This window comes from Anolis sagrei, chromosome 2 (assembly GCF_037176765.1).
Source record: "Anolis sagrei isolate rAnoSag1 chromosome 2, rAnoSag1.mat, whole genome shotgun sequence".
Classification (NCBI taxonomy): domain Eukaryota; kingdom Metazoa; phylum Chordata; class Lepidosauria; order Squamata; family Dactyloidae; genus Anolis; species Anolis sagrei.
Window position 1 is genome coordinate 64,083,732 of NC_090022.1, and position 23,712 is coordinate 64,107,443.

Sequence of the window (23,712 nt, forward strand, 5' to 3'; positions counted from 1 at the left end):
ACAATTTGGCTTTCAATATTTGTGGACTATGATATAGTCTTATACTCCACCGTGGACTCTACAATAAGCTAATAGCCTTAGTTTATTGTAGAGTCCAGATACAAGGCCTTTGGATATTGATTTATGAATATTATGTATCATTTTATATTTTGTTACAGTGGGAGGAGATTTTCACATTTTAAGTCATACTATATAATATAGAATCATAGTGTTTGAAGAGACCACGTGGGCCATCTAGTCCAACCCCCTGCCATTCAGAAAAAGCACAATAAAAGTACCCCTGACAGATAGCCATCCAGCCTCTGTTTAAAAGCTTCCAAGGAAGGAGCTTCCACCACACATATGGTAGACTCTAGCCGAGAGATCTTAATAGTTTAAATAGTTCTTATCTGCTGGTCCAATGTTTTAACTTCCACCACATTAAACAGACCTCTGATCCTAATACTGTATATTTATGAGATTGTTATTTCTCTACTACTCTGGGCACCACAGTTTAAGAGGAGGACAACTAAAATGATCAAAAGTTTGGAGACCATGCTGTATGAGGGGCACCTCAAAGAACTGGGTATGTTTACCCTGCAGAACAGAAGGTTGAAAGGAAACATAATAGCCATGTATAAATGGAGTCAGTTCCACACAGGGGAAAAGTCCATTCCGACTTCTGTCAACACACCAGCTTGAAAAACCTGCCCTTTTGGGGGGGGGGGGGGGGGGAGTGTCTAGATACAACTTGTCCTGTATAGGATAAGTTGAGAAGTCACTAGACCAGTGGTTCCCAAATTTTAGTCTTCCAGGCATTTGGGATTTCATCTTCCAAAAGTCTCAGATGGCTTGGATTATGATCACACATTCTGAAAGCTGAAATCCAAAATACCTGGTGAATCAGAGTTTAAGAAATACTGAACTGGACTAGGATATCTAAACATTACCTATTTACTCTAAAGTAAGTCCTCAGTGGGGCTTGTTCCCAAAGCATATATATATATATATATATATATATATATATATATATATATATATATTCCTGAAGGGTATAGTCCCAACTGAATAATGTTTTATGTGTTTATATTGATGCTTGCATATGTGCACGTGAGTGCACACAGAGCGATAGGATGGAAGAACATATTGCTGTGCTGGTGAATAGCCCATAAACGAAGAGTTAGAAAGAAGCCATTTCATCTTGCTAAATCGTTTTACCACATTTTAAGGAGTAAAAAAGGCCGCTCAACAAGCTTTTGGAATTATTTTGCCTTGCCTAATGAAAGTAATTTTAAAGCATATAAGAACAATAGCTCATTATAAGAAGCTGGCATGGCGCATTTGCAAAAGCAACTGTGTTCAGTCAGATAATAGAGGAGCCCTGGCTTCTGTGGTGAGTTCTATATAAACTCATTTCCTTCCTGGAGTTCTTCTGTTTGGTCCATTCCTGGAGGACTTAGAAGCTTCACTGAGAAAAAGCTAGCACTTATTTATACAAATTAAAACAAGGTAAGAGGTGCATTTGACAATCTTTTGGGCTGTAATTCTAAGAACATTTCATATGGTTTTGCATCATTTAGCTAATTTGTTTAACTACACAGGATATTTTTCCAGGATAATATTTGCTCATCTGTCTTTAGGCAACTAGCATTCTGTTACCAGTTTCTAATAGATTTCATATAACAGCATTACCTTGGATAAATGCATATAGTCACCATGAAATCCAGTGTGGTGTAGTGATTTGACTACCAAGTTGGTCTACAACTCTGGAGTCCAGGGTTCAAATTTCCACGTGGTTGTGGGAACCCACTGGGCAAGTTAACCTCCTTCTGAACAAATCTTGCCAAGCAAACTCTGTAATAGGGTTGTCTTAGGATTGTCATAAGTCAGAAATAACTCGAAGGCACACAACAACAAACCTCCAAACATTTTATTCTAAAGCTGCCAGTGGTGGAGCAATTAGAGTATGTTATTAAATAAAGACTGGGGCAATTTTGAACATAAAGCACTTTTTTCAGCTATGAATATTGCTACCAAGTTATGTCCTACCCTCTCTCTTCCAGACAATAACCTCAGAGGCAGATCAGAACGATATTGCCCTTTTTGGTTCCATCTTGTCTCATATTTCGCAGCCAGGTGTTCTTCTCCACATTTGTCCTAGTTGCTTCCCCAGCAAGAGGTGGTGGTGGTGGTGGTGGAGGTGGTGGTGGTGGTGGTGGTGGAGAATGGTATTCAGTGTTTCCTTTGCCCCTTACTCTGCTGCAAATAGGCTTTATTGGCTTTACTGTGGTGAAAAGAACATTTGAATATTCCTGTTTATAACTCTTGGCCATTGTTGCAAAACTGGTGTAAATACAGCAATACTGACTCAAGCTTTGGCAGACTGTCTCCTTACAGAGGAAGACGGGAGTAATTTTCTTCCATGAGTGCCAAACAAACATTCAAAAATTTCAATTCAGAAATCTAAAATTCTTTTTCCTCGGCTTAAGCCTATGCCTTAATAAAGGCAATAAACAAACCTGTGGCTCGGGGTCAATAGCTCATATGGCAAAGATGAACTTTTAAAGAACCTTTTATAACAAAGTGGATTGTTTTCATTTTATACCTCTGCAGCATATTATTCAAGATATTTTGAAAAGATGACCATAAAACACCACTATATTACTTGACTTAACATAAATGGGAGATATTTATTATTAATAGTTATATAATTTATATTTCCTTTATTGCAATAGCATGTATACTATATTATTTTAAAAATAATCCATACTTTTAACATTTTATCTGAATTTTCAGTACAACTCTTCTAAAAACATATTAGACAGTTAAGTTGGTGAACTCATTTAGCTAAATTTTAAAATAGGTTTAATAATTTCTAAAGTTCTGTAGTCCATGCATGAGGAATCAGACCTCCACATTCACTGGGGTTAGGGCAAATTGCTTTTTTTGTAATAATATAATATATTGTATATACATATAATATTTATAACGCAATGCAATATAATACAACTCATAATACAATATGATAATTATATATTTTATATTACATTTATTATTATTATTATTAACTTTATTTATACCCCGCAAAATCTCCTGAAGGACTCAATGCGGCTTACAAAAGCCGAGGCCACCGACAACAACAACATACAATACACAGTAAAACTCATAAGTAAATAATAAAACATCAAGCAAAACAATAAAACAGTAAAACAATATTATATTACAATATAATGGTACAGTACAATATAGTAATATATAATACTGATATTGTACTATGCTAGTAATATAATATATTGTATGCATATAGTATAACTTGCAAGCTGCTCTGAGTCCCCTTTGGGGTGAGAAGGGCAGCATATAAATGTCACAAGTAAGTAAGTAAATAAATAAATAAATAAATGCTGTTTCATTATCCCAACAGAGGCTACCAGCGGGAGCTAGAGAGAGAAGGATAATCCATTTTATCAGGGTGGAGAGTGGGTTAAAAGAGCAAAACCATTTCCCTGTTTTCGTGTTATTCCTCCCACCCCTGTCCCTTTTGTGGAAACAACCCCTGTTGTTGTGTATGATGTGGGAAGAGGGAAAGGGAAATAACAAATGAAAATGGGGAAAATTGTTTTCCTCCTTCAACTCGCCCCCCCCCCCCCCCCCAACATAAAATGGATGATCCATCTCTGTCTAGGTCCCCTTTTGGAGTCTGCCCAGTTAATGGAACAGTACCCTTTTTAAAAATTGAAATAACACCTATCTAGGACTTTCTAAATGTTCCAGTATGACTCTTTCACCAGCTTCTGCTAAAAGCTGACCATAAAATATCAGTGTAGAACCTAGAGATTCCCAGAAACCTCTAGGTCCCCCAGCATGACTGAAGGAATTGGACTGGGTCACACTGGAGGACCTGCCACTTCATCACATTCTTTAAATACTTTTGAGTCACCCATTTAAGAAATGGCAACCTACTGTGTTCATCACATGACGTAGGCTTCAAGTGTAGGGTACACATTTCTTGGTATTTAAAAGGGGTTGTGAAGGATTATCTTTCCAGACACTTTCTAAGCTGGTTGGCAAGTGGCTTTTTTTTGCAAATTATTTGGACAGAGATGGGCAAAAGGGTCAATTCTGTCATGTGATGGCATTCGTAGTTCTCAGCTTTAAAATGATATGGTTATGCAATTTGTGGCAGGAGCCAAAATGCCCCTTTGAGAAAAAGCTCTACCATTACCTTTTGCTCACAGAAGAGGGAAGATCAGAAGTACGTTGTGTTCCTTTCTGTCTCATGCATTTTCTGGGGGCTTCCTTCTGTGTGTTGTGTGTGCCATGAGTTACCTCCTCCTCTCCTCCTTTCCCTTCTTACTTCCTTCTTCCAACATGAAGGAGAGAGAGAGAAGAAGACCTTTGAGAAACTGGAGCAAAATGGGCTACAAGATGTCCCTCCTGCAAAGACAAAGTTCTTGCAATTTAATATAGTTTTTCCATGAGTTTATGATCAAACGAATTAGGAAATGACATTTATAACCCGGGAACAAAAAGAATAGTCCAAAAGAGGAGGTGTTTCTTTTCACAAAGAAAATGAGGGAGGGACAGTGGGAGGTAACAACTCTCTACAATGTGATGGCAAATCAACAGAGAACTCCTGAATAAAACAGATAGTTTGCTGGTGTGTGATGGAGGTAGGAAAATAATCCATTTAATTTAAAAACGGAGTATGCCTGAGCTGTATGGTAAACCTACTCTTCCAAATATTTAACATGTTCAGTGACATGAAGTAGATTTCAAGAGATTCCTAGAAAGAACATATTTAATCAAGCCTCTGAATAATCAAATTCCCAAAAGTCCAACTACAAATGTACTGTCTTTTTAACTTAAAGTGGTATAAACTATGGTCAACTTTTGCAGGGTTAGGACCTGTAGGTTAAGGACAATACCAGATTAGTGTTATAAAGTGGAGGTGCCTATTTCTCTATCCTGTGGTTGCCTCCTGCAGAATTCTGGGAAATGTATCAACTGGTAGATAGGAAATGTGTATATCTGACCCACATCTAAACAGCACATTTAGACAGGCCCATATTTTGTGAAATGAAAATATAATGCCATCTGTGTGCAGTGCTCTCAATGGGTTGGCTATCTTCATTTTGGCAAAATGAGTAAACATCTTTTGAAAACATAAGGCAGGGTATGCAGAACGCAACTGATTAATATGAATTGATAAAAGAGAAGTGGCAGAGCAGTCAGAGTTGTTTACCACACATGGTCCTACATCAAGGGACGCATAGGCTCAGCTGTGCAAGGCCATATCATCATCCGTATTGCTACATTGTTGCCAACTCATTTATTTCACAATTCCACCAACTGAAACCTAATGAGGGAAAAACTACAAAACACACGATGGCTGGCCTCGCCCTTCTGTCATGACAGCATGAATAACATGGATGCAGCCAAAAAGCAGAGCCAATGGCGCCAACCAGGTCCAACCATACTCAGATTTTTTTTTGTTGCAATATTTAATTATTTATATTCCTCCATTTTCCGTCAAAGGGCAATCCAAAGAAGTTTATACACTACTCCCCCACCCCAGTTGATTCTCACTGTGAAGAAGCTTAGGCTGAGTCAATAAGAGGCCCAAAGTTACTATGTATCCTCTTGGTGGCATAAAGACTTGAATGAGCCTGTATTTCCTGAGTCTCAGTTAACACTCCGACTATTACATCACATTGATTGAAGGGAAGAAGCCAAATGAACTTTCTCTCCCAAGACTTTCAGTGTTCTTTTTTATATAGAAAAGATTTAATCTACATCACTTGAGAGTACATCTACACACTGTAGAATTAAAGCAGTTTGACACAGCTTTAACAACTATGGATCAATGCTAGGGAATCATGGGAGTTGTAGTTTTGAAAGGTCTTTATCCTTTTCTGCCAATGTGTGATAGTGTAGCAACAAATGACAACTCCCAGGATTCCATAGCTTTTGGCTATGGCAGCTAAAGTGGTATCAACCTGCATGAATTTTACAGTGCAGATGCACCCTTGGTGACTAGCTGAATGTGTACAATGACTTAATTGAAAAGCTTCTAAAGTTACATTCAACTGCTGCCAGTAACATCCATGTTAAAAAGGTGATTCAATTTTGAGTTTTAATTCAAAATGTAAAGGACTAAATCAGCTGAACTAAACCTACTAAATTATTATAGTTTTGATACTCCTTTTCATGTCCCATTAAAGGAGGAGTATGCAACTATGGAGGAGTGTTTTTTTCCACTCACCATATACTCCAAGTGCTCTATCATGGAATTACTGCTTTTTCATGTGTTTATCAGATGATTTGGAGATTAGATACACATTTTAAAGCACGTTTTAGGTGTGTGGGCGGCAACTGCTACATTTTGCAATTTAGCTTTGAGCCATTAGGCCAGAAAATTGCCTCCTGCACACCCCAAAAAAAACACTCTAGGTCACAGTGAGCATGTTCCTTGAATTAAATAAAAGTACACAGGTGAAAACATTATACTTTTTGGCTGTTCAGTGGCCTAACAGGTCCAAATGAGGGATCTCAAAACACAAAGAATTGACCTTTGGACATTTGCTAATGCATGTACCAGAGGCTTATATTCCAAATCTCAAAGTGACAAATCAAGCTCCTTACAAACATGGGAATGTAGTCCAACCCTTTGTAGTCTTCCATGACCATTGTAAACTAATCAACATGGGCAATTCCATTTTCTTTGAAAGGAAAGATGGGATGGGGTTAGACAATGACTGTGGTACAGTACTGGTGATGAGTGTTTACACAGAAGCAGCACAAGTTTCCTGCAAATTTTCTTCTACTTCTCTGCAAAATTGTAGGGTGCTCAATGACATATTGTTTATAAAGAATTCACAGCAGTAAATGCCTTTGAAGCCCCAGGACTTCTTCTGGAAGAATAAAACAAGTACGTTTTGCATTGTGAGACAGAATAACACATTGTGTTGTTCCTATTGTTGCTCCACAGCTGCAAGCATGGATAGAGTGAAGATCTCCACAGCTGAAGGACTGCTCCTGTTCATGCTGTTAAGCGCAACCCAAGCGACACGCTGCTCGCCCTGTTCATGTGAGCCTCTTGCAAATGTGTGGGGTGGATGGACAATGGACTGCCGCTCTTTAGGACTGAAAGACATTCCTCCCTTGATTCCTAATACCAAGAACCTTTATCTGCAAAACAACAGTTTAACCACTCTCCCTCCTGGTGCACTGGACCACTTAAACCTGAGGGAAGTTGATTTCTCCAACAACCCTTGGCACTGCGACTGCTCTATTTTATATCTCAAAAAGTGGCTGGAAGACTTCAGCCCAGCTGCTCTGGCCAAGGTCACGTGTGCCATGCCAGTTTCTGTAAAGGGAAAAGCCTTGAGTCAACTGAATGGGAATGAACTGGAAGGCTGTCGGAAGCCTCTTCCAATCCAATGCCTCGATTTCTTTTGGAGGGACATTGCTCTGATTTGTATGGCTGTCATTGCTTTCATTTTAACATTATTCATTTTGCAACGGGCAAAGAAATTAGCCTCTAAGGCAGCCAGAAAACCACACTCCTTTGAAGTCCCACTATTGCAGGATCATGACCTCAAGAACCAAAAGTCAAAATGAGGTGTTATAGCGGCTAAAAGCCTTTCAACAAGAACACAAAAGTTATCTGTGAAGGTCAGCATTGTACAAACTGAGGGAGCATGCAGGCATCACTGTGTGATTCCTAACACTGTCACTCACCTTCTCCTTTCCCCTTCATGCTTTCTGAAAACACATTTGTCTGAAGAAGCACTCTTCAAAAGCTTGCAGATATATTTTTGACCTATTTCGGTTGGTCTGATAAAAATATGATCACAAGAAACTTTGGAATTTGTATTCCCATCGGCTTGGTTACCCCTGCATTACAGCTGCTGAATCTAAAGTCATAGTATCGGTTCTGCTTTGTTGTTTTAGTAGCCATTCCATATTTTTCAAACTGGTAATAACTACCATTAGAATAAAAGTCAATAAAGAGAAGGAGGTATGGCTGTGTAAATTATCTTGTAGCAAATTGCAGCTACATTGGTTAATGGTACACCATAGTGCCATGTAAATGACCACAATAGTTTCTGCCATCATGGCATTCAGCTGCATAAGCATTCCCAAAGCAAATCAATAATGCTAATGTTATGCAAATCCTGCTCTCAAATTAAGTATTAAAACATGGTGGTATATTTGAAACAAGTTTACTTCAAATAAATCTAAATACCAGACTAAAGAAAACTAAACATACATACTGTCACCTTAATTGATGTGGACTGGAGTGCTTGGTTAGCATTATACTGCATAATAAATGAATTTATTGAAGCAGTTTTGTATCACTCAATGAAAACTTGCCAATTGGATAAATGCAGTTTGATGAAATAACAAACATGGAACTGCTTAGACGATGCAAATGGATAAGGAGTTGAACTGGTAGACATTAATTATTATAGATTTAAATGGTTTTATATGGATTTTTATTATGTGATACGAAATGTTTTTAATTGATATGTATGTGTATGTTTATGGCATCTGTTGCCAATCTGTATGCCGTCCTGAGTTGACTTTGGGCTGAAAAGAGTGGGATAAAAATGCTGTAAATAAATAAGTCAAGAAACCAATTGATAGAGTAGGAAATATGGCCTCCATTGTGCAGCACTATACAACATTATATTCCTGTGAATAGAGTCAGTCTCATATTTTCTCCTGGTTCTTTTAAGAATATGTGCATATCTGTCTCCAACAACTGCATGACTGAATTTCTCAGCTGCAACACTGAATCTTTAGTACTACTTCCAGCAGAGTCTACAGTCCTTATTACTTGTTTTTAAGACCAATAACAGTTCTGCTGGCAATAACTTTTGCTCTGAACATACGGTTGCAACTGCACTGATATATCCCCGATTCAATCTAGCATCCTTTCTCCTCCCCAATACTTTATTAGGTTATACCAGAAAGCCATTTGTTATTTAACAGGCTATATGCCATTAAAATTGTTCAGGGGATTTGTTGGTTTAAATAAAGTATACCTGTGCTTGGCAGAGTTCCAAAGCTGTTTATTTTTCTCTTTTAAGATTCCTTCCATTTCATTCACCCTTTCTCACATGATTGCCAATTTTTCACTTACACCAGATGCATTTCACAGGATATTATGGCAGCAATCTGTACTGTTTGTCAGCAATTATTGCCAAGATGTCAAAATGTCTGTATTTCGAAAAGAATCAAGTGTCCATCCAAAGAGACTATCGTAAAGAGACTATGGAAAAACATTGGTTAGAATCAACAATAAAACAGCAAAAGGGAGTTGATGTCCTGTTTCCATGTGGGCAAATTACATGATCTAACAATCCAGAGTCTATGGACATTAGTGAAGGCCTTCACAATTGGTAGTCCGGCGGCAGAGTCCATTTCCAACACAATTACACCATTATAATCCTACTTTATCTGCCATGGCTGCATCCTATGCAATCCCAGGGTTTGTAGTTTGATGGGGCCCTAGAGCTTTCTAGCTGAGAATACGAAACACTCCTCCCTAAACTAGAAATCCCAGGACCCCATCTGACAGAACCATGGCGAATAAAAGCAGAATTGTTCTACTGTAATGATGTAATATGAGAATCCAAAGTATATCACCAAACCACAAATTGCAGAGCTCCATGGAGTGGAGCAATGACAAATAAAAGGTTGCTGAAGTGTTATGTAATGTTGATATATCCAAGGGTAGCACCACAGGTAAGCCAAGTGGGTGATCCACTGCCACTAAACAAGCAGGGTCTAACTACTCTATTTTGAAACAACAAACAAGCAAAACAACAGGCAGACAAAATACAGTCCAAGGTCATGAGCCAACAGATCATGATCATTCTACAGGGAACATGGAAACATTTTGCAGCAGCCCCAAGGTAGCAATCTCAGCAATGCAACTGAGGATGAAGTTTGACATCACTTTTGACCATCCTATGGATTCATGAGAGACGTAGTTTTACAAGAATGTTTGTTTTTCTGGTCAGAGTCCAGGTGCTTCACCACGGTGGTGCAATGGGTTAAATCCTGCTGGCTGAACTGCTGACCTGAAGGTCGGTAATTCAAACTACGAGATGGTGTGAGCTCTCATCTATCAGCTCCAGATTCCCATGCGGGGACACGAGAGAAGCCTCCCACAGGATGGTAACACATTCGGATGTCCCCTGGGCAACGTCTCTTATACCAGAAGCAACTTCCAGTTTCTCAAGTTGCTTCTGACATGATAAAAAAACCCCAAACTATGAATCCCATGATTCCATAGCATTCAGTTTTATTTTTAAAATAAATATCTGAAAACATAAGAAGCTCAAAAGTCAAAGAAGCCCAGCTATTTTGCTAAAATGAGAACAAATAACCTAATATTAATTTTTTTAAAATTAACACGAGAAGTCTATTACCAGGACATTCAGGTGGTATTTCCTTCCACTATATCTGAAGATCTCAGAGCAGCAGGTATAGAAAATAGAAGCTACGATTTAAAACAAGCCTGGCCAATTAAATAGAATAAAAAACCAGAATAGTACCAGCCTAAGCACGGCACACAAAAGGAATCTGAAAAACTAGAAATGAATGCAGCATATACCAAAGACTTCTGAGGCGTTGCTTTGAGAACTCATTTTCTTAGAGGTCTTAAAGAAGCCAGTGAGGATCCGGGGTATTTCCAATAAGCAGAGTTCTGCTTATCAGGTGGAAACCAGTATGCCTTTATCTAAGAGAATCCTTCCAGAGAGTGAGTTAACAAGCTTACAGAGGGGATAGAAAGTGCAGCCCCAGCTTATCTCTGCTAGCCACTTCCTTCATGAGTGTTTGCCCACTTCCCGCGCAGCCAATCAAGTGGAGCTGCTTGCCGTATGCTGACGATGACAGGTCTGCTTGTCACAAGCCACAGAAGCAAGAAATTAGTATGTCACCGATCTAAAATGAGCCACACAGAAAAGGCGTTCCAGAGGAGTTCGAGAAAGGGCCCCGATGCACTGGCTAACCTGTTCTGCTTTTTCATGCAATGAAGAAAATACAGAGAATCCTGAAAATCGGCATAAATATCCTTAAATGAAAATAAAAGAATGCAAAGCTACAAACAAGGTGGTCCCTCCATGTGTTTTGGACTTGAAGTAAGTGTTACATTTGGTGACTAAGCTGTTTTCAAATGTATGTTGTTTCCATATTACTATAAAGGGAGTGTAGGAAAAAGTAGAAAAAAGTCAACCTATAACACTGAAGTCAGAAAAACATCTAAATACCCTAAATGCATGAAATCTTGGAAAAACTTGCCAGTACTTCAATGGGAGAATGCTAATGAATGCTAAGAGTTATATGTCATTTTTCAGAGGAAGGCACTTCAGAGTATACCTTTCCTAAGAAAACCCAATGGCATCACCATAAGTCAACAGGCAACTTGAAGACACATACAGACACCACACAATAAGGGCATAAACTGAGTATTTTAATCCTCTTTCACTGCAATGAGACATTTTGTAGTCATGCTTTGTCACAATATCCACAAAGACACCAACCTGCCACCCAAGCATTCTGTGAAGTTTGCACCTAACATACTTTTTTAAAAAAATAAATAAATAAATTTCAGCTAAGCACCTTTTAGTTTTTCTATATATTGAAAAAGTTAGCCACGACGAAAACATGTACAAACCAATTTATTGATCTGATCTATTATTACGTATAGTAGTTCATGCAGAAGAGTTCAGGGACGGACCCCAGACACATCAGTTAACCAGCCCTGGTTTTTATTTTTTGTCCCAACCATTGCAACAAAGTGGGACAATATATATTGTGTTTGGTGTTTGTTTTTGTGAGCAACAATCCAACATTGTGGACTATCATTAAAATAATCCATAAAGGGAAAATGAAAAATTCTTCATCGAGAGGGTGCAGAATTCACTGCCATATTGCAATGTTTATGAGAGATAACAGAGAAATCACACAATAATAAATGCTACACAAGAAACCACACAATAATAAATGCCACCTGAACATTAGGAAGAACTTCCTAACTGTGAGAGCTGTTCAGCAGTGGAACTCTCTTTCCTGGAGTGTAGAGGCTCCTTCATTGGAGGCTTTTAAGCAGAGGCTGGATGGCCATCTGTTGGGATGCTTTGAATGAGATCTTCCTGCTTCTTGGCAGGGGGTTGGTTTGGATGGCCCACAGGGTCTCTTCCAACTCTATGATTCTATGATTCTTCAACATCTATCTAGTCTGCATTATAACTTGCTTCCAAACACAAAAAGTGTAAATTTTCATTTATCTTACTTTTATTCCACCTTCTGATGGGGGTTTTTTTTGGGGGGGGGGGGGTTGTAGGAGTGTGATGGGACACACTTTACTCTGCACAACCACTGTTTTGAAAAGCAGCCATGTTATTACTCTGCAATGCACTAGAATTGACAATTTTACCCTCAATTCAATGTGTTTTATCCTATTGCAATATGTTAAGATTGTCAATATGTAATAGGGTGAGAAGGGAAGTCTTGCGGACATCCCAAGGTTGACAGAAGTGCAAACATAGTTTGGTAGCTGAGAAAAGCACTTTGGAAGGAATGCCAATAACACTATATGAAGACATATTTATCACACTATACTGTAATAGTGCTTTTATTCTACTCTAACTGCCATGACAACATCCTAGGGATTCCTATGGGATTTGGAGTTTAAGGAAGCACATTTAGGATTCTCAGCCAGAGAGCTCTTGGGCCTCACTAATCCACAAACAGCTGGATTCCATAGGATGCAGCCAAGGCTGATAAACAGCAAAAATAGTCCTATAACACTGCAATGTGATAATGCATTTTCAAAACATTATCACACAGTTTTGTCCATGATCACAGGAACCTTACTAAAAGCTAAACAGGAAAAACATGGACAAGGGGAAGGAGATGAGAGTGGGGCAGCTGAAATTTTGGAACTCCATACTGCAACTCTCTCATAAACCTATATGTTTTAAGGTACGTGTGGATTAACTGATCATTAAAATTCCTGTGTGTGATATAAGGATCCCCTTCCCACCCCCACCATTTGATAAAGTAAATGTAGTTTTCTGAAACATTTTCTTTTGTTGATGTTCTGAAACATTTTCTTTTGGAAGCCCTATTGGAGTCAACATTGCTGTTGTTTTGATACCAAGTAACAACACAGTTAGTTATAAAATCTTTTGGAGTCTAATTTATTTTACAAGATTTTCCCATACACATGGTTTCAATTCATTTTAAACTATGTTAATGCTTTTAATTAGCCTTTTAAAGTTATTTTAATTATATATGCTATTTTGAATTTCATTAGATTGGTTTTATTTTCCTGTGATATTCAGATAAAGGGTGGGGTATACATATTTTAATAAATAATTCTCCCCCAAAATATTCTCATACAAATGAACACATTTAGAATATCCTTAAATCTTAACACATACTCCATATATTCATGTGCAAGTCAAACTCATGTGTAATTGAAGGGCAGATTTAGGGCCCAAAATTATGGATTTTGATTTATTTATTTCATATCAAAAGCATTGTATAAATTAGTATAAAACTGATAGAAATAGGAGTGCAGGCAGCTAAATATCTTTTGATCAAAAAAGGGCAACAGCAATGGCATTGTCTGTAGCCTCCAACAATTCTTCCTCTGTACATGAGGCAGGGAATAGTGGACACGCATACAGATGCAGAGTTGTCTGTTCTGCTCCACAGTCACACAAGGTGTGGGATTCTTTTAGGTAGTGCCAGTTTGCCAAGTTGTCTTTTGATCTATCTATCTATCTATCTATCTATCTATCTATCTGGATTTTGATGTGACCCATAGATAGGTTGAGTGTCATTCTATGGGGAGGGGAAAGCGCCAGTGTTACCCCAAGGGGTCAGCTGCTCCTGACTGCCTCCACCATTTCTCCATGCAGGCATTCAAAAAGGCCAGAAGGAGTTGGTGTCACTGTTAGGTTCTCTCAGGACAGGTTAAGCTCTTGCTTTTTGAAACTAGAGAAGGGGATGTTGATAAGTTGATCTAGTTTTTGGGGGTTGATTTTGAACTAAAATTTCGTAAGTACATAGGGTATTTTTGGGTAAGCGACTATTACCCTTCAGATACATTGGCCAATGATGAGGTAAATGGTGGGTGAAAGCACAAGCCATTAGCAAAGAGTTGAACCCTCTTCTGCCATCCACCCACTCCAGAATTGAGAACAGTTTGTGACTATTGGGAAGAGAAAGCAATGAAGCCTCTGTGAAATTATATGCAGTTGTCCAGGTTTAGTTTTCTTAAATGTGACTATTAATGGATTTGATTAACATGTTCTTTCCGAGAATCTCTGCCAGAGGCTGACCATAGAGTCTCACTGGAGGACCTAGAGATTTCAGATGAAACATTTCTCTGGACTTTTATAGGTCCTCTAGCACGATTCTACTGCCAGCTCCTGCAGAAGTTGGCCATATTGCTGGAGAACCATTATTTTCTACAGGGAAAACTTTAAATCTCAAATCAGCAAGTGCCCTACAAATCATGGGTGCTTGGTTTATAAACAGACTTCCCTAATAAAATACAGCAGTTCACAAGGCCTAGGCTTACAAGTTTAGCTGCCAAACATTAATAGAAGTCTCCACTATTTCTAATATGCCAGACTTGACATAATAAAGCAAGGTCACTTTCGAATTGGCTTTATATTTGGACTTGAATTTTAGAACAGAAGAACCCGTCTATGGTACGGTACACCATACCATAGTACTGCTAGGAAGGAAAATTGTTTATTGAAAACTAAACTGATCATTCACTTGGTACTTCAGTGTTGGTCTTTTGAAACATCAAATAAATTAACAGCTCCGGCATATTTTATTCCCTGTGAACACAAATACGCTTCCTACAATACACTTGTGTGCACTGATGAACCACTGTCCAAACAGGAAAAGCATGGTGTGAGTCCAGGGAACACTGTGGAGTATGTAACCTATGTGTAGAAGATACATATGCAACAAGAACAGTTCACGTATGTGTGATCATGAAATTACATGAGTCAAAGACAAGTTTTGTTCTGCCTGCAGTGCAAACAAAGTCACAACTGAACCTTTGCTTTAAACTGTTTATGCCTTCAAATATAAATTATGGTAACCCTCTACTAGGGTTTTATTGGCAAGATTCATTCAAAGGATGCTTGTCACTGCCGTATACTGAGGCTGGGAGAGAATGACTTGCTGAAGGTTACCCAGTGTGTTTCTGTGGCTGAACAGTTATTTGAACCCTGGGCTCTCCTTGCTTTAAGGCAGAACTCAAAAAAATGTGACCCTGCAGATGTTGGATTGCAACAGCCAACATAGCTAACAGTGAGGAATGCTGGGTGTTGCACATCTGGAGGACCATGCGATTTCCATCCCTGCTTTCAACGAGAAAGAAAAATGATTTGTCTGGGAAAATACAAAATGGAGATAATACTTGAAATTAAGATATTTGAAATGTTTGGTCAGACAAAATACAGGCTGAATATCCTTTATCCAAAATGCTCGGGATTAGAAATGTTTTGGATTTGGGACTTTGGGGCGGTTTGTAATATTTATATTTGCATATATATAGATGAGGAGATATCTTGGAAATGGGACCCAAAACTAAATAAAAATTCATTTAGTTTCTTTGAACTGATGCCATGGTTTTAATTTCAGAATGGTCACATGTCAAGGACTGCTGATTTTTCTGTTCCTTGAGACTGCCTCAGCAAGTTCCTGTCCTGACCGTTGTACTTGTTCACCATCAGATCAGAACCCACTAAAAGTGGACTGCAGCTTCAGAGAACTGATGACACTTCCCCACCTACCCAGCTCAACACAAGAACTGTACCTCCAGGAAAACAAATTGGAAACAATACAGCCAGGTGCATTTGATAACCTTCAGATGCTGCAAGTCATCAATTTATCAAGTAATCCATGGCACTGTGACTGTGGAATTCTGTATCTGAGAAACTGGTTAGAAGACCAAGTGGAAAGCACGCACACTGGTGGTGTGACTTGCTTTACTCCTTCTTCACTTCACAAAAGACCTATATCTGAACTAAAAAGAAATGAACTTCTTTCTTGTTCCACATCCCAAAGACGTTGTTCAGATCTCTTATTCTTTGATGCACCAATCTTCATTTTAGTATTCATTACTCTCCTGATTTGTGGTTTCCTAATAACAAGAAGGACTAAATTTAAAGTGGAGGTTTGTGACACCCGCACAAACATCCCAAGAATATTACCTTCAACTTCTTATCAGTTGAAAAGAAGAACGAGAAGAGTATCAAGCAATTCATCATTGCTAGTGACGATTGTGCCGTAGACTGCCAAACATGAAGAAAGGCAAACATATTATTTCTGTTGATCATTAAAAGTGAAGTAGAAAGCTGAAAATAGTGGCTATTATTTACTTTTCATGTTAAGGAAAGGGAACTCATCAAAGACGTGCTCTATGAGCAAAACCAAAATGTGCATCTGTACAGTTAAAGCCAAACTACCTCATCATGCTTCTTTTGATCATTATATTTTGATTTTATGGTGCTTTAATTTTCCTGGTAAATACATCACTGGGAAGCACAATTGCTTCTCCATTCAAAACTCAGGCACATAGATACAGTAGCACACTAGATGATCACTATATTGAATTTGGACGTTCTGTCTGACCTAGTGCTGTAGACATTATGGCCTCCATGGAACTGAGTCAAACCATAAATATCTATTTCCAAGAGCAACTCACCTAGGGAGAAGGGGTTTTTTTAATTGTTGTATCATGTTTATAGTGTGCCTTGATTTGTGTTATTTTAAATTAATGTAAAGAGCAATGGATATGGTATGATCTGCACACTTCATGTGGCCCCCAGGGCTCATATAACAAGCCTCAAAGCATTTCAAATATCGGGGGGGGGGGGGGGAGGACCCTTCCAGTGCAAGGAAAGGAAATCACGTGGTTTGCATGACTGCAGGGATATACAATAATGTGAAGGTGCACATTTTGGAGCAAAATTGGGTTTTAAGCACACTTTTTCAACATGTGCTTTTCAGGTGTTAACCCAATTCTGCCTGCACTTTTGCTAAATGTTGTTTAGCCACCTTCCCCCTTTTGTCTCGGTTACTTCAGTGTTCTTAAGCATTCAGTGTAGAAGGGCCCTGAGTCTGCAAGACCTGAGTAGAAATTTTGATGACAAAGTGTCTTGGAGGTCTCGCATTCATAAGGTTAACATGAGCCAATCTGACATAAGTTAACAAGAAGAACTAATAAGAATAGTGTGACACTTTTAGGGCACTATTGATTGATTTGATTTTATATTCCACCTTTCTTCTAAAATTGGAAAAGTTGTATTTTGTGGATTACAAAAAATCCCCAACTAGCTTGGCCTCTGAGAACTATCATCCAAAGGATAACTTTTCCAAGATTGGGTTTAAAATTTGTTACAAAAATTATATTACTATATGTTTTTGTCCTATTACATTTTAAAAAAAAATGTGAATTACATTTATACACCACTTTTCCTTCGATAAGTTCTCTAGAAATCCCAGTACAACACTGTAACCACTCCACTACCCACTCCACTACTGGCAGCCAAATGCTAAAAAGCAGGTTCCAGAAACTCTACAACATGGCCATATAGCCCGAAAAAACCTGCAACCCAGTGATTCCGGCCATGGAAGCCTTCAACAATACAAGTTCCAGAAACAGTCAAAAGGAAAGATGAACACACTCACACTGCCCCAGGATGTTCATATGTTTAAGCTGCTAATGTTTTTAGAAACAAATCTTAATGAGAATCTTAGAAAAATCCATCAAACGCTATCAAATATGTCAAGATAATAACAGACATACATCTCTGCATGCAAAGTACAAATAGCTATTTTAAACATTTAACTCTTTTTCAGCCGCAAACAAATTAAATAGCACTTCACATTCTGGGTTGCATTGTTTATCCTTTCTTTCAGAAACACTGATACTTGTGCATGCATCTTTGTCTTTATTCAACCACAGGTTGTGTGGCTAGCCCATATTTAAGCCATTATGTAGTTAACAAGAAGTATATTATAAAGAAGATATTTTTCTAGCCTTTAACATTTAAGGGCTAGAAAGTTCAGCCATTTTAAAGGCTAATCCACATTAGTCACTTAATCCGAAACTGGTCTATAGTAGCAATAACCCATCCTGGCCCTGGGGGCAGCTACAGCAGTGGTGGGATGGAGTCCAGACTGTCCGGCTGGGCCAAAATCAATTTGGCCCCTCTGGACAGTCACTTTACCTTGTATCGCTGCTCCCAGAGCCTCAGAGATCTCCTGGCTGCCACTGGGCATCTTTGATGACTTCTGAAATTGTTCCAGCACAATTAGGGAGGTCAAGGGGAGCAATCCTCTCTCCATGGCCACACTGCCCTTTGCTGAAGTCACCAAAGGCACCCAAAGATGACCACAAGTTCTCCAGAGCTCTATGGAAATCTGCATAGCAATGAAAGGGTGACATGGTCCTAAACCATCCCCTTTTCAGTGCAACAGGGAGCACAGGGAAAATAAGATGGCAGCATCTGGCTGTGTGGACAATGGACTAGTTTGAATTATAGCAGGTCCACCTGTCCACACTAACGCCAGGGTGCAGAGCTGCTCTTAAGTTTCAATGACATTCCAATTCATTCCCTAGCTTTCTCCTAACACAGGCTAAAACTGGATTAATCCCGGATTATGAACTGGATGTCTCTGGACATTATGTGGAAATCCAGGAGTGAGTTCTGTCCTGATGGTGGGATATAGGGCCAATAGACAAGCCCTGCTGGGATCCACAGATTTCAAATGGATAAATATAAGCACCCACCAGACTGAAAGGTTTATATTGCTGAACTTTGGATTGCATCTTTATTTTTTGAAACAAGGGTCTTTCTTACTCAAATTTAGTGTGAATTTATACCATATGGCTGGTTCCTGAATTGTTTCTGGGAGATTTGCCACATTGTTTAGGCCTTTTTGCATAACATTTATCTATTTATGCTCTTATTGTGTTTTGAGAGCTCTCAAAAGACTATAAGCTCCTCTAATATTTAAAGGTGTAAGTTTTAGTGTTATGTGGTTCCTGTTTAAAGCCATAGGCTAACTCTTCTAGTTTTCTAGACACACAACTGAAAGCCTGGAGTAAATTATTCTGTACAGGACATTCCACTAAAGATGAATCAGATCAAGGAATAGGTCTGCTACAAACATTATACCTTGTTCAATCACGATATATGCTTCAACTATCCTTATTTTGTTGTGATAGTTCTGATTAATGTTTTTTCACCCCATTATTTTAACAACTTTTAAAATATCCCAGATTCTCTTTCCTCATCCCACTTTCCTTCATTGCTTTGTCTTACTTCACTTGCTGCAAACTAAATTCAAAATGCAAATCTGGTTTGCATTAAATTGATTCAACAGAGTGACAGAATCCTGTCCTTTCCAGGAGGGCTAGGCAAAATAAACTGCTGCAGCTTCTCCTAGCTTAAATGTTCTTTCTCACTAAATACTTCAGTCACATTGTCCTGATGCTTCTATTGTTTGTCCACTCATGTACCTATTTCCATCTGTGAAATATTGAAGGGTGTGTTATTACATCCATGTGGGAACTTCACATGGTCTTGAAGATGTGACAATTGCACCAGTGGTCCACATGACATGGAATATGCCAAGTTGGTTTGACAATAGAGCAAATAAACAGATGGACTAGGGACCTTATCACACTGTGAAATCCTCTGTTTCTGAGACTCTCTGAAAACAATTCCAGATGGGTCACATCACATGACATTTGCCCCATTTCATCAGTAATCTGTTGGAATGCATCTGCAAACGTTGCAGAAAAGGAGTAACTACGCACAGGATTCTAATTGTGTTTTTTTATTATGGTTTTATATATTGCTGAAGTATTTTGAGATTTCCAGGCTACATCACTGCACAATATTTGGGGGTGGGGGTGGGGGTGGGGTGATGTAGGGAGGCATTTGAATGGATTAGGAGGAGCCAGCTTTACATAGCGTCATGAGTCAACACGCATTATTTCTAAACATAAGAATCGTAGTAATCGGGTGTGATGGGGACAGTATGCATATTGCACCAGTTCTAAAAATATGGGATACATACTGATTAAAATGGAGTGTTTCCAAATGTGATTAGGTCCCAAGGAGTTTTCATCTATACAGCAAATGTTAATGAGTTTCTTTTCCCACCTATTTTTCTGATGAAGTAAAATCAGATGCCTATACACACAAATGCCCAGGTGGTTGTTTGAACTGAGTTCCAAGGCATCTGCAATGGCCAGTCTAGGACAAAATGACAAGGATGCTAGTGCCCAGTATCTGCCCAGATGTGAAAGCTGGCATTTCTTGTGAAGTGAGAATGGGATAGGACTGCAGCCTTTCAGGATATTTTTTCTTGACCTACAGAAATTGACAAGAAAAAGACTTGATAATTTCTGCCCTAAAGCAATTCTGACCTTTACTGCTATTACATCTAACATTGAAATTTGTCCATTCCATCAGTAACTACCCGAATGAGACAGTCTCAAAATGGTTCTGGGAATATTTTGCACGTCAAACAATTTTTTCTAATGGGATTATTATAGGTGAAAACAATTCTATGATGCATTAAAAAGCAGTTGGATTTTAATCACATTTAGCTAAAGGTCCTTTTTAAAAACACAATTGATTCAATCTGTCCAGTCAATTTAACTGTGTGCCTGTTATCTGTCAATTTTGTCTTTGTTCCTTAAATATTCCTCTCTGTAGAATTGCTTGCATGGACAGCTACTTAAAACAGAAAGAAGCCTTTCAAAATTAAAATGCTGAGACAGAACTGAACTGTTATTAAAATTAAAAGATACTGGAGATGCAAAACGGTTCTACTGCAGACCAGATGTGAAGTGCTATGAACTGAAGAGGAACCAAACATAGCCAACTTCACTATAAACAGTCATGAGACAGTAAATTCCCATCGGCCTCTTTTATACATCTCTAGAGTTGACTCTAGGAGCCCTTGGTGGTTCAGTGGGTTAAACCGCTGAGCTCCTGAACTTGTTGACCGAAAGGTCGCCAATTCAAATCCGGAGAGTGGGGTGAGCTCCTGCTGTTAGCCCCAGATTCTGTCAACCTAGCAGTTTGAAAACATGCAAATGTGAGTAGATCAATAGGTACCGCTCCAGTGGGAAGGTAGCGAAGCTCCATGCAGTCATGCCGGCCACATGACCTTGGAGGTCTCTATGGACAACACCGGCTCTTCGGCTTAGAAATAAAGATGAGCACCATGCCCCAGAGTCGGACACGACTGAACTTAATGTCAGGGGGAAATCTTTACCTTTACCTAGAATTGACTCACTAATAAACTTCAATCAACAAACTCAGTGGATGGAAGCCCTGCATTAATTATTTATTTACTTAAAACATTTATATTCTGCCCTTCTCACCCTGAAAGGGACTCAGGGCAGAGCACAGCATATATACGGCAAACATTCAATGCTGGGACAAGAATTCATTATATGCATACATAAACATTAAGAACATTTACCTCAGCATTAAAATACACTGTTTAAAACCGTCTCGATCATCCACATCAAATCTAATTGGCCTAGTATGGTTTCCTATCGCTGCTTTATTGCACTGTCCCGAAAACATGGTCCCACAGCCAAGTTTTTACCATCCTTCTGAAGGACAGGAGGGAGCTGGGTCGATCTGTTCCCACAAGGAAGGAAATTCCATAGCCCGGGAGCAATCACCGAGAAGGCCCTCTCTCTCGTTCCCCACCAATTGTGCCTGTGACAATGGTGGGACAGAGATGGTAAGAGACTACAAGTGGCACAAACTACTACAATATCCAATGCTAGTTTTCCACCAGCTCCATACATCTCACCTGTCAATAGCCAGCATTCAATGCCCACTGGTTATGTTTTTTCCTCTGTTGGGTAGAGGTGGCAAAGCATAGGCTCCCTGGGAACATTTTGTGTGTGTGACTTCAGGGAACATTTTCTATCACATTTTTACTCCTCTGTGCCATTTTAGGTTCAGGAGGTGCTTGGCAAGAACCATGGCAAAAATACCCCCCACACCCAGAACCTACACAACCTCCCCACTTCCCATGGGGTAGAATGTGACCATCTAAAGTCTCCTAGCCTTCCAGTATTACTCTTTCCTTTAGAGGTTGCTGTTGCTGTTTCCCCAAAGTAACTCCTGCTTTATGGTTGTTGTTGCTGCTTCTTTCAAACACTTTCTCTGCAGGTGTAGGCTTTGTGGTTCTACGAAGTCTCTTAGCACTTCTCATTTGGGGAAGGCTACATAAGCATCCACATTTAAAGAGCTGTTTTCCACGTATAATATGGAGTATTTCTTGTTGTTATGTACTCGCTCCCAGAATCTTCCAGGCAGCATGGCTACCATAACTCATACAATCATGCTATATTATTATACTGTTCTTCATAGCCTAGGCAACCTATCCTGTACTTCCCACACTAGAAGACCTAGTTAAAGCTTTAGTAGCCAGCTCAAGAGCTATATAATTTAAATGTTGATGAAGGGAAAACTTGTTTCCTTAAAAAATCACAGGTCACCTGTATTTCTCATCACTGCCTGGTTAGGCTAAACATTATTTGTCAAGTGTAAGACTTCTGGGGCATTAATGGAATCAAACTGTGACATTATTCAGTTATTCAGACTGAGTAATGTGCCCTTACATTTCTAATAGTGCCCTTGTTCTAATTTTGAGTAGATTAGACTGCCACTTGGAAGTCACGTTATACACAAAGCCCTGCACTATCATTCCCTCTTTACTAGAATAAGTGGGAATGAAAGCATATGTCTGTTTTAATTGGTCTCCCAGAAAATATCAGAGGAGGAGGAAGAGAAGGGAGAAGAGTAGTAAATGGAAGAATTTTAATGGCACTTCAATTTCTAGGAGTACATAGATAGAAGAAAAAAGCAAAAACCAAGATAGACTATAGCAATGTTTCTCAACCAGGAGGGGTCGCGAGGGAGTGTCAGAAGGGTCACCAAGACCATCAGAAAACACAATATTTTCTGTTGGTTATGGGGGTTCTGTGTGGGAAGTTTGGCCCAATTATATTGTTGGTGGGGTTCAGAATGCTGTTTGATTATAGGTGAACTATAAATCCCAGCAGTTACAACTCCCAAAAGTCAAGTTCTATTTTCCCCCAAACTCCATCAATGTTAACATTTGGGCATATTGAGGATTCATGCCAAGTTTGGTCCAGATCCATCATTGTTTGGATGTGGATGTGGGAGAACAATTATTTATTTATTTTTTTACTATATTTATACCTGCCCTTCTTGACCCCAAAGAGGACTCAAGGCAGCTTACAGCAGAGGGAAAATTCAATGCCTTAAACAATTCAACAATTAAATAACATTTAGTTAAAAATCTAAACAAGGTTAAAAGCAATTAAAACTCCAAAACTCAAGGTCAATGTCCACTAAACCCTTCCAGTGTTGGTCATGGGTGTTCTATGTACCATGTTTGGTTCAATTCCATCATTGGTGGAGTTCAGAATGCTCTTTGATTGTAAGTGAACTATAAATCCCAGTAAACTACAACTCCCAAATGATAAAATCAATCTTCCCCCCCTCCCCCCGCAACCCCACCAGTATTCAAATTTGGCTGTATCGGATAGTTATATATAATTCATAAGAGTCCCATTTGCATCCCTCACTCACTGCACTGTCCTGG

The 23,712-nt window shown here is 39.0% G+C and overlaps 2 protein-coding genes and 1 long non-coding RNA gene across 4 annotated transcripts; 2 read left to right on the forward strand and 1 right to left on the reverse strand.

Annotated features, from left to right (window-relative positions):
• Nucleotides 1-1,411: 1,411 nt before the first annotated feature.
• Nucleotides 1,412-9,298, forward strand: LOC132769238 (platelet glycoprotein IX-like). The gene is made up of 2 exons (XM_060765970.2): nucleotides 1,412-1,488; nucleotides 6,968-9,298. Exon 2 carries the CDS (start codon nucleotides 6,976-6,978, stop codon nucleotides 7,597-7,599), a length of 624 nt encoding a protein of 207 aa, XP_060621953.2. The 5' UTR covers nucleotides 1,412-1,488; nucleotides 6,968-6,975; the 3' UTR covers nucleotides 7,600-9,298.
• On the reverse strand, nucleotides 2,182-10,748 carry LOC132769239 (uncharacterized). Of its 2 annotated transcripts, none has more exons than XR_010909154.1 (3): nucleotides 10,607-10,748; nucleotides 4,202-4,339; nucleotides 2,182-2,263 (listed from the first exon to the last, which is right to left on the reverse strand). It is a non-coding gene; the product is annotated as an uncharacterized lncRNA (long non-coding RNA). The 2 variants fall into 2 exon arrangements; XR_009630811.2 differs by having other exon boundaries at nucleotides 4,202-4,413.
• Nucleotides 10,749-10,858: 110 nt separating this feature from the next.
• On the forward strand, nucleotides 10,859-16,387 carry LOC132769237 (platelet glycoprotein IX-like). Its single transcript, XM_060765969.2, has 2 exons — nucleotides 10,859-11,135; nucleotides 15,673-16,387. The coding sequence occupies exons 1-2, from the start codon at nucleotides 11,074-11,076 to the stop codon at nucleotides 16,322-16,324; spliced, it is 714 nt and encodes a 237-aa protein (XP_060621952.2). The 5' UTR covers nucleotides 10,859-11,073; the 3' UTR covers nucleotides 16,325-16,387.
• Nucleotides 16,388-23,712: the final 7,325 nt, after the last annotated feature.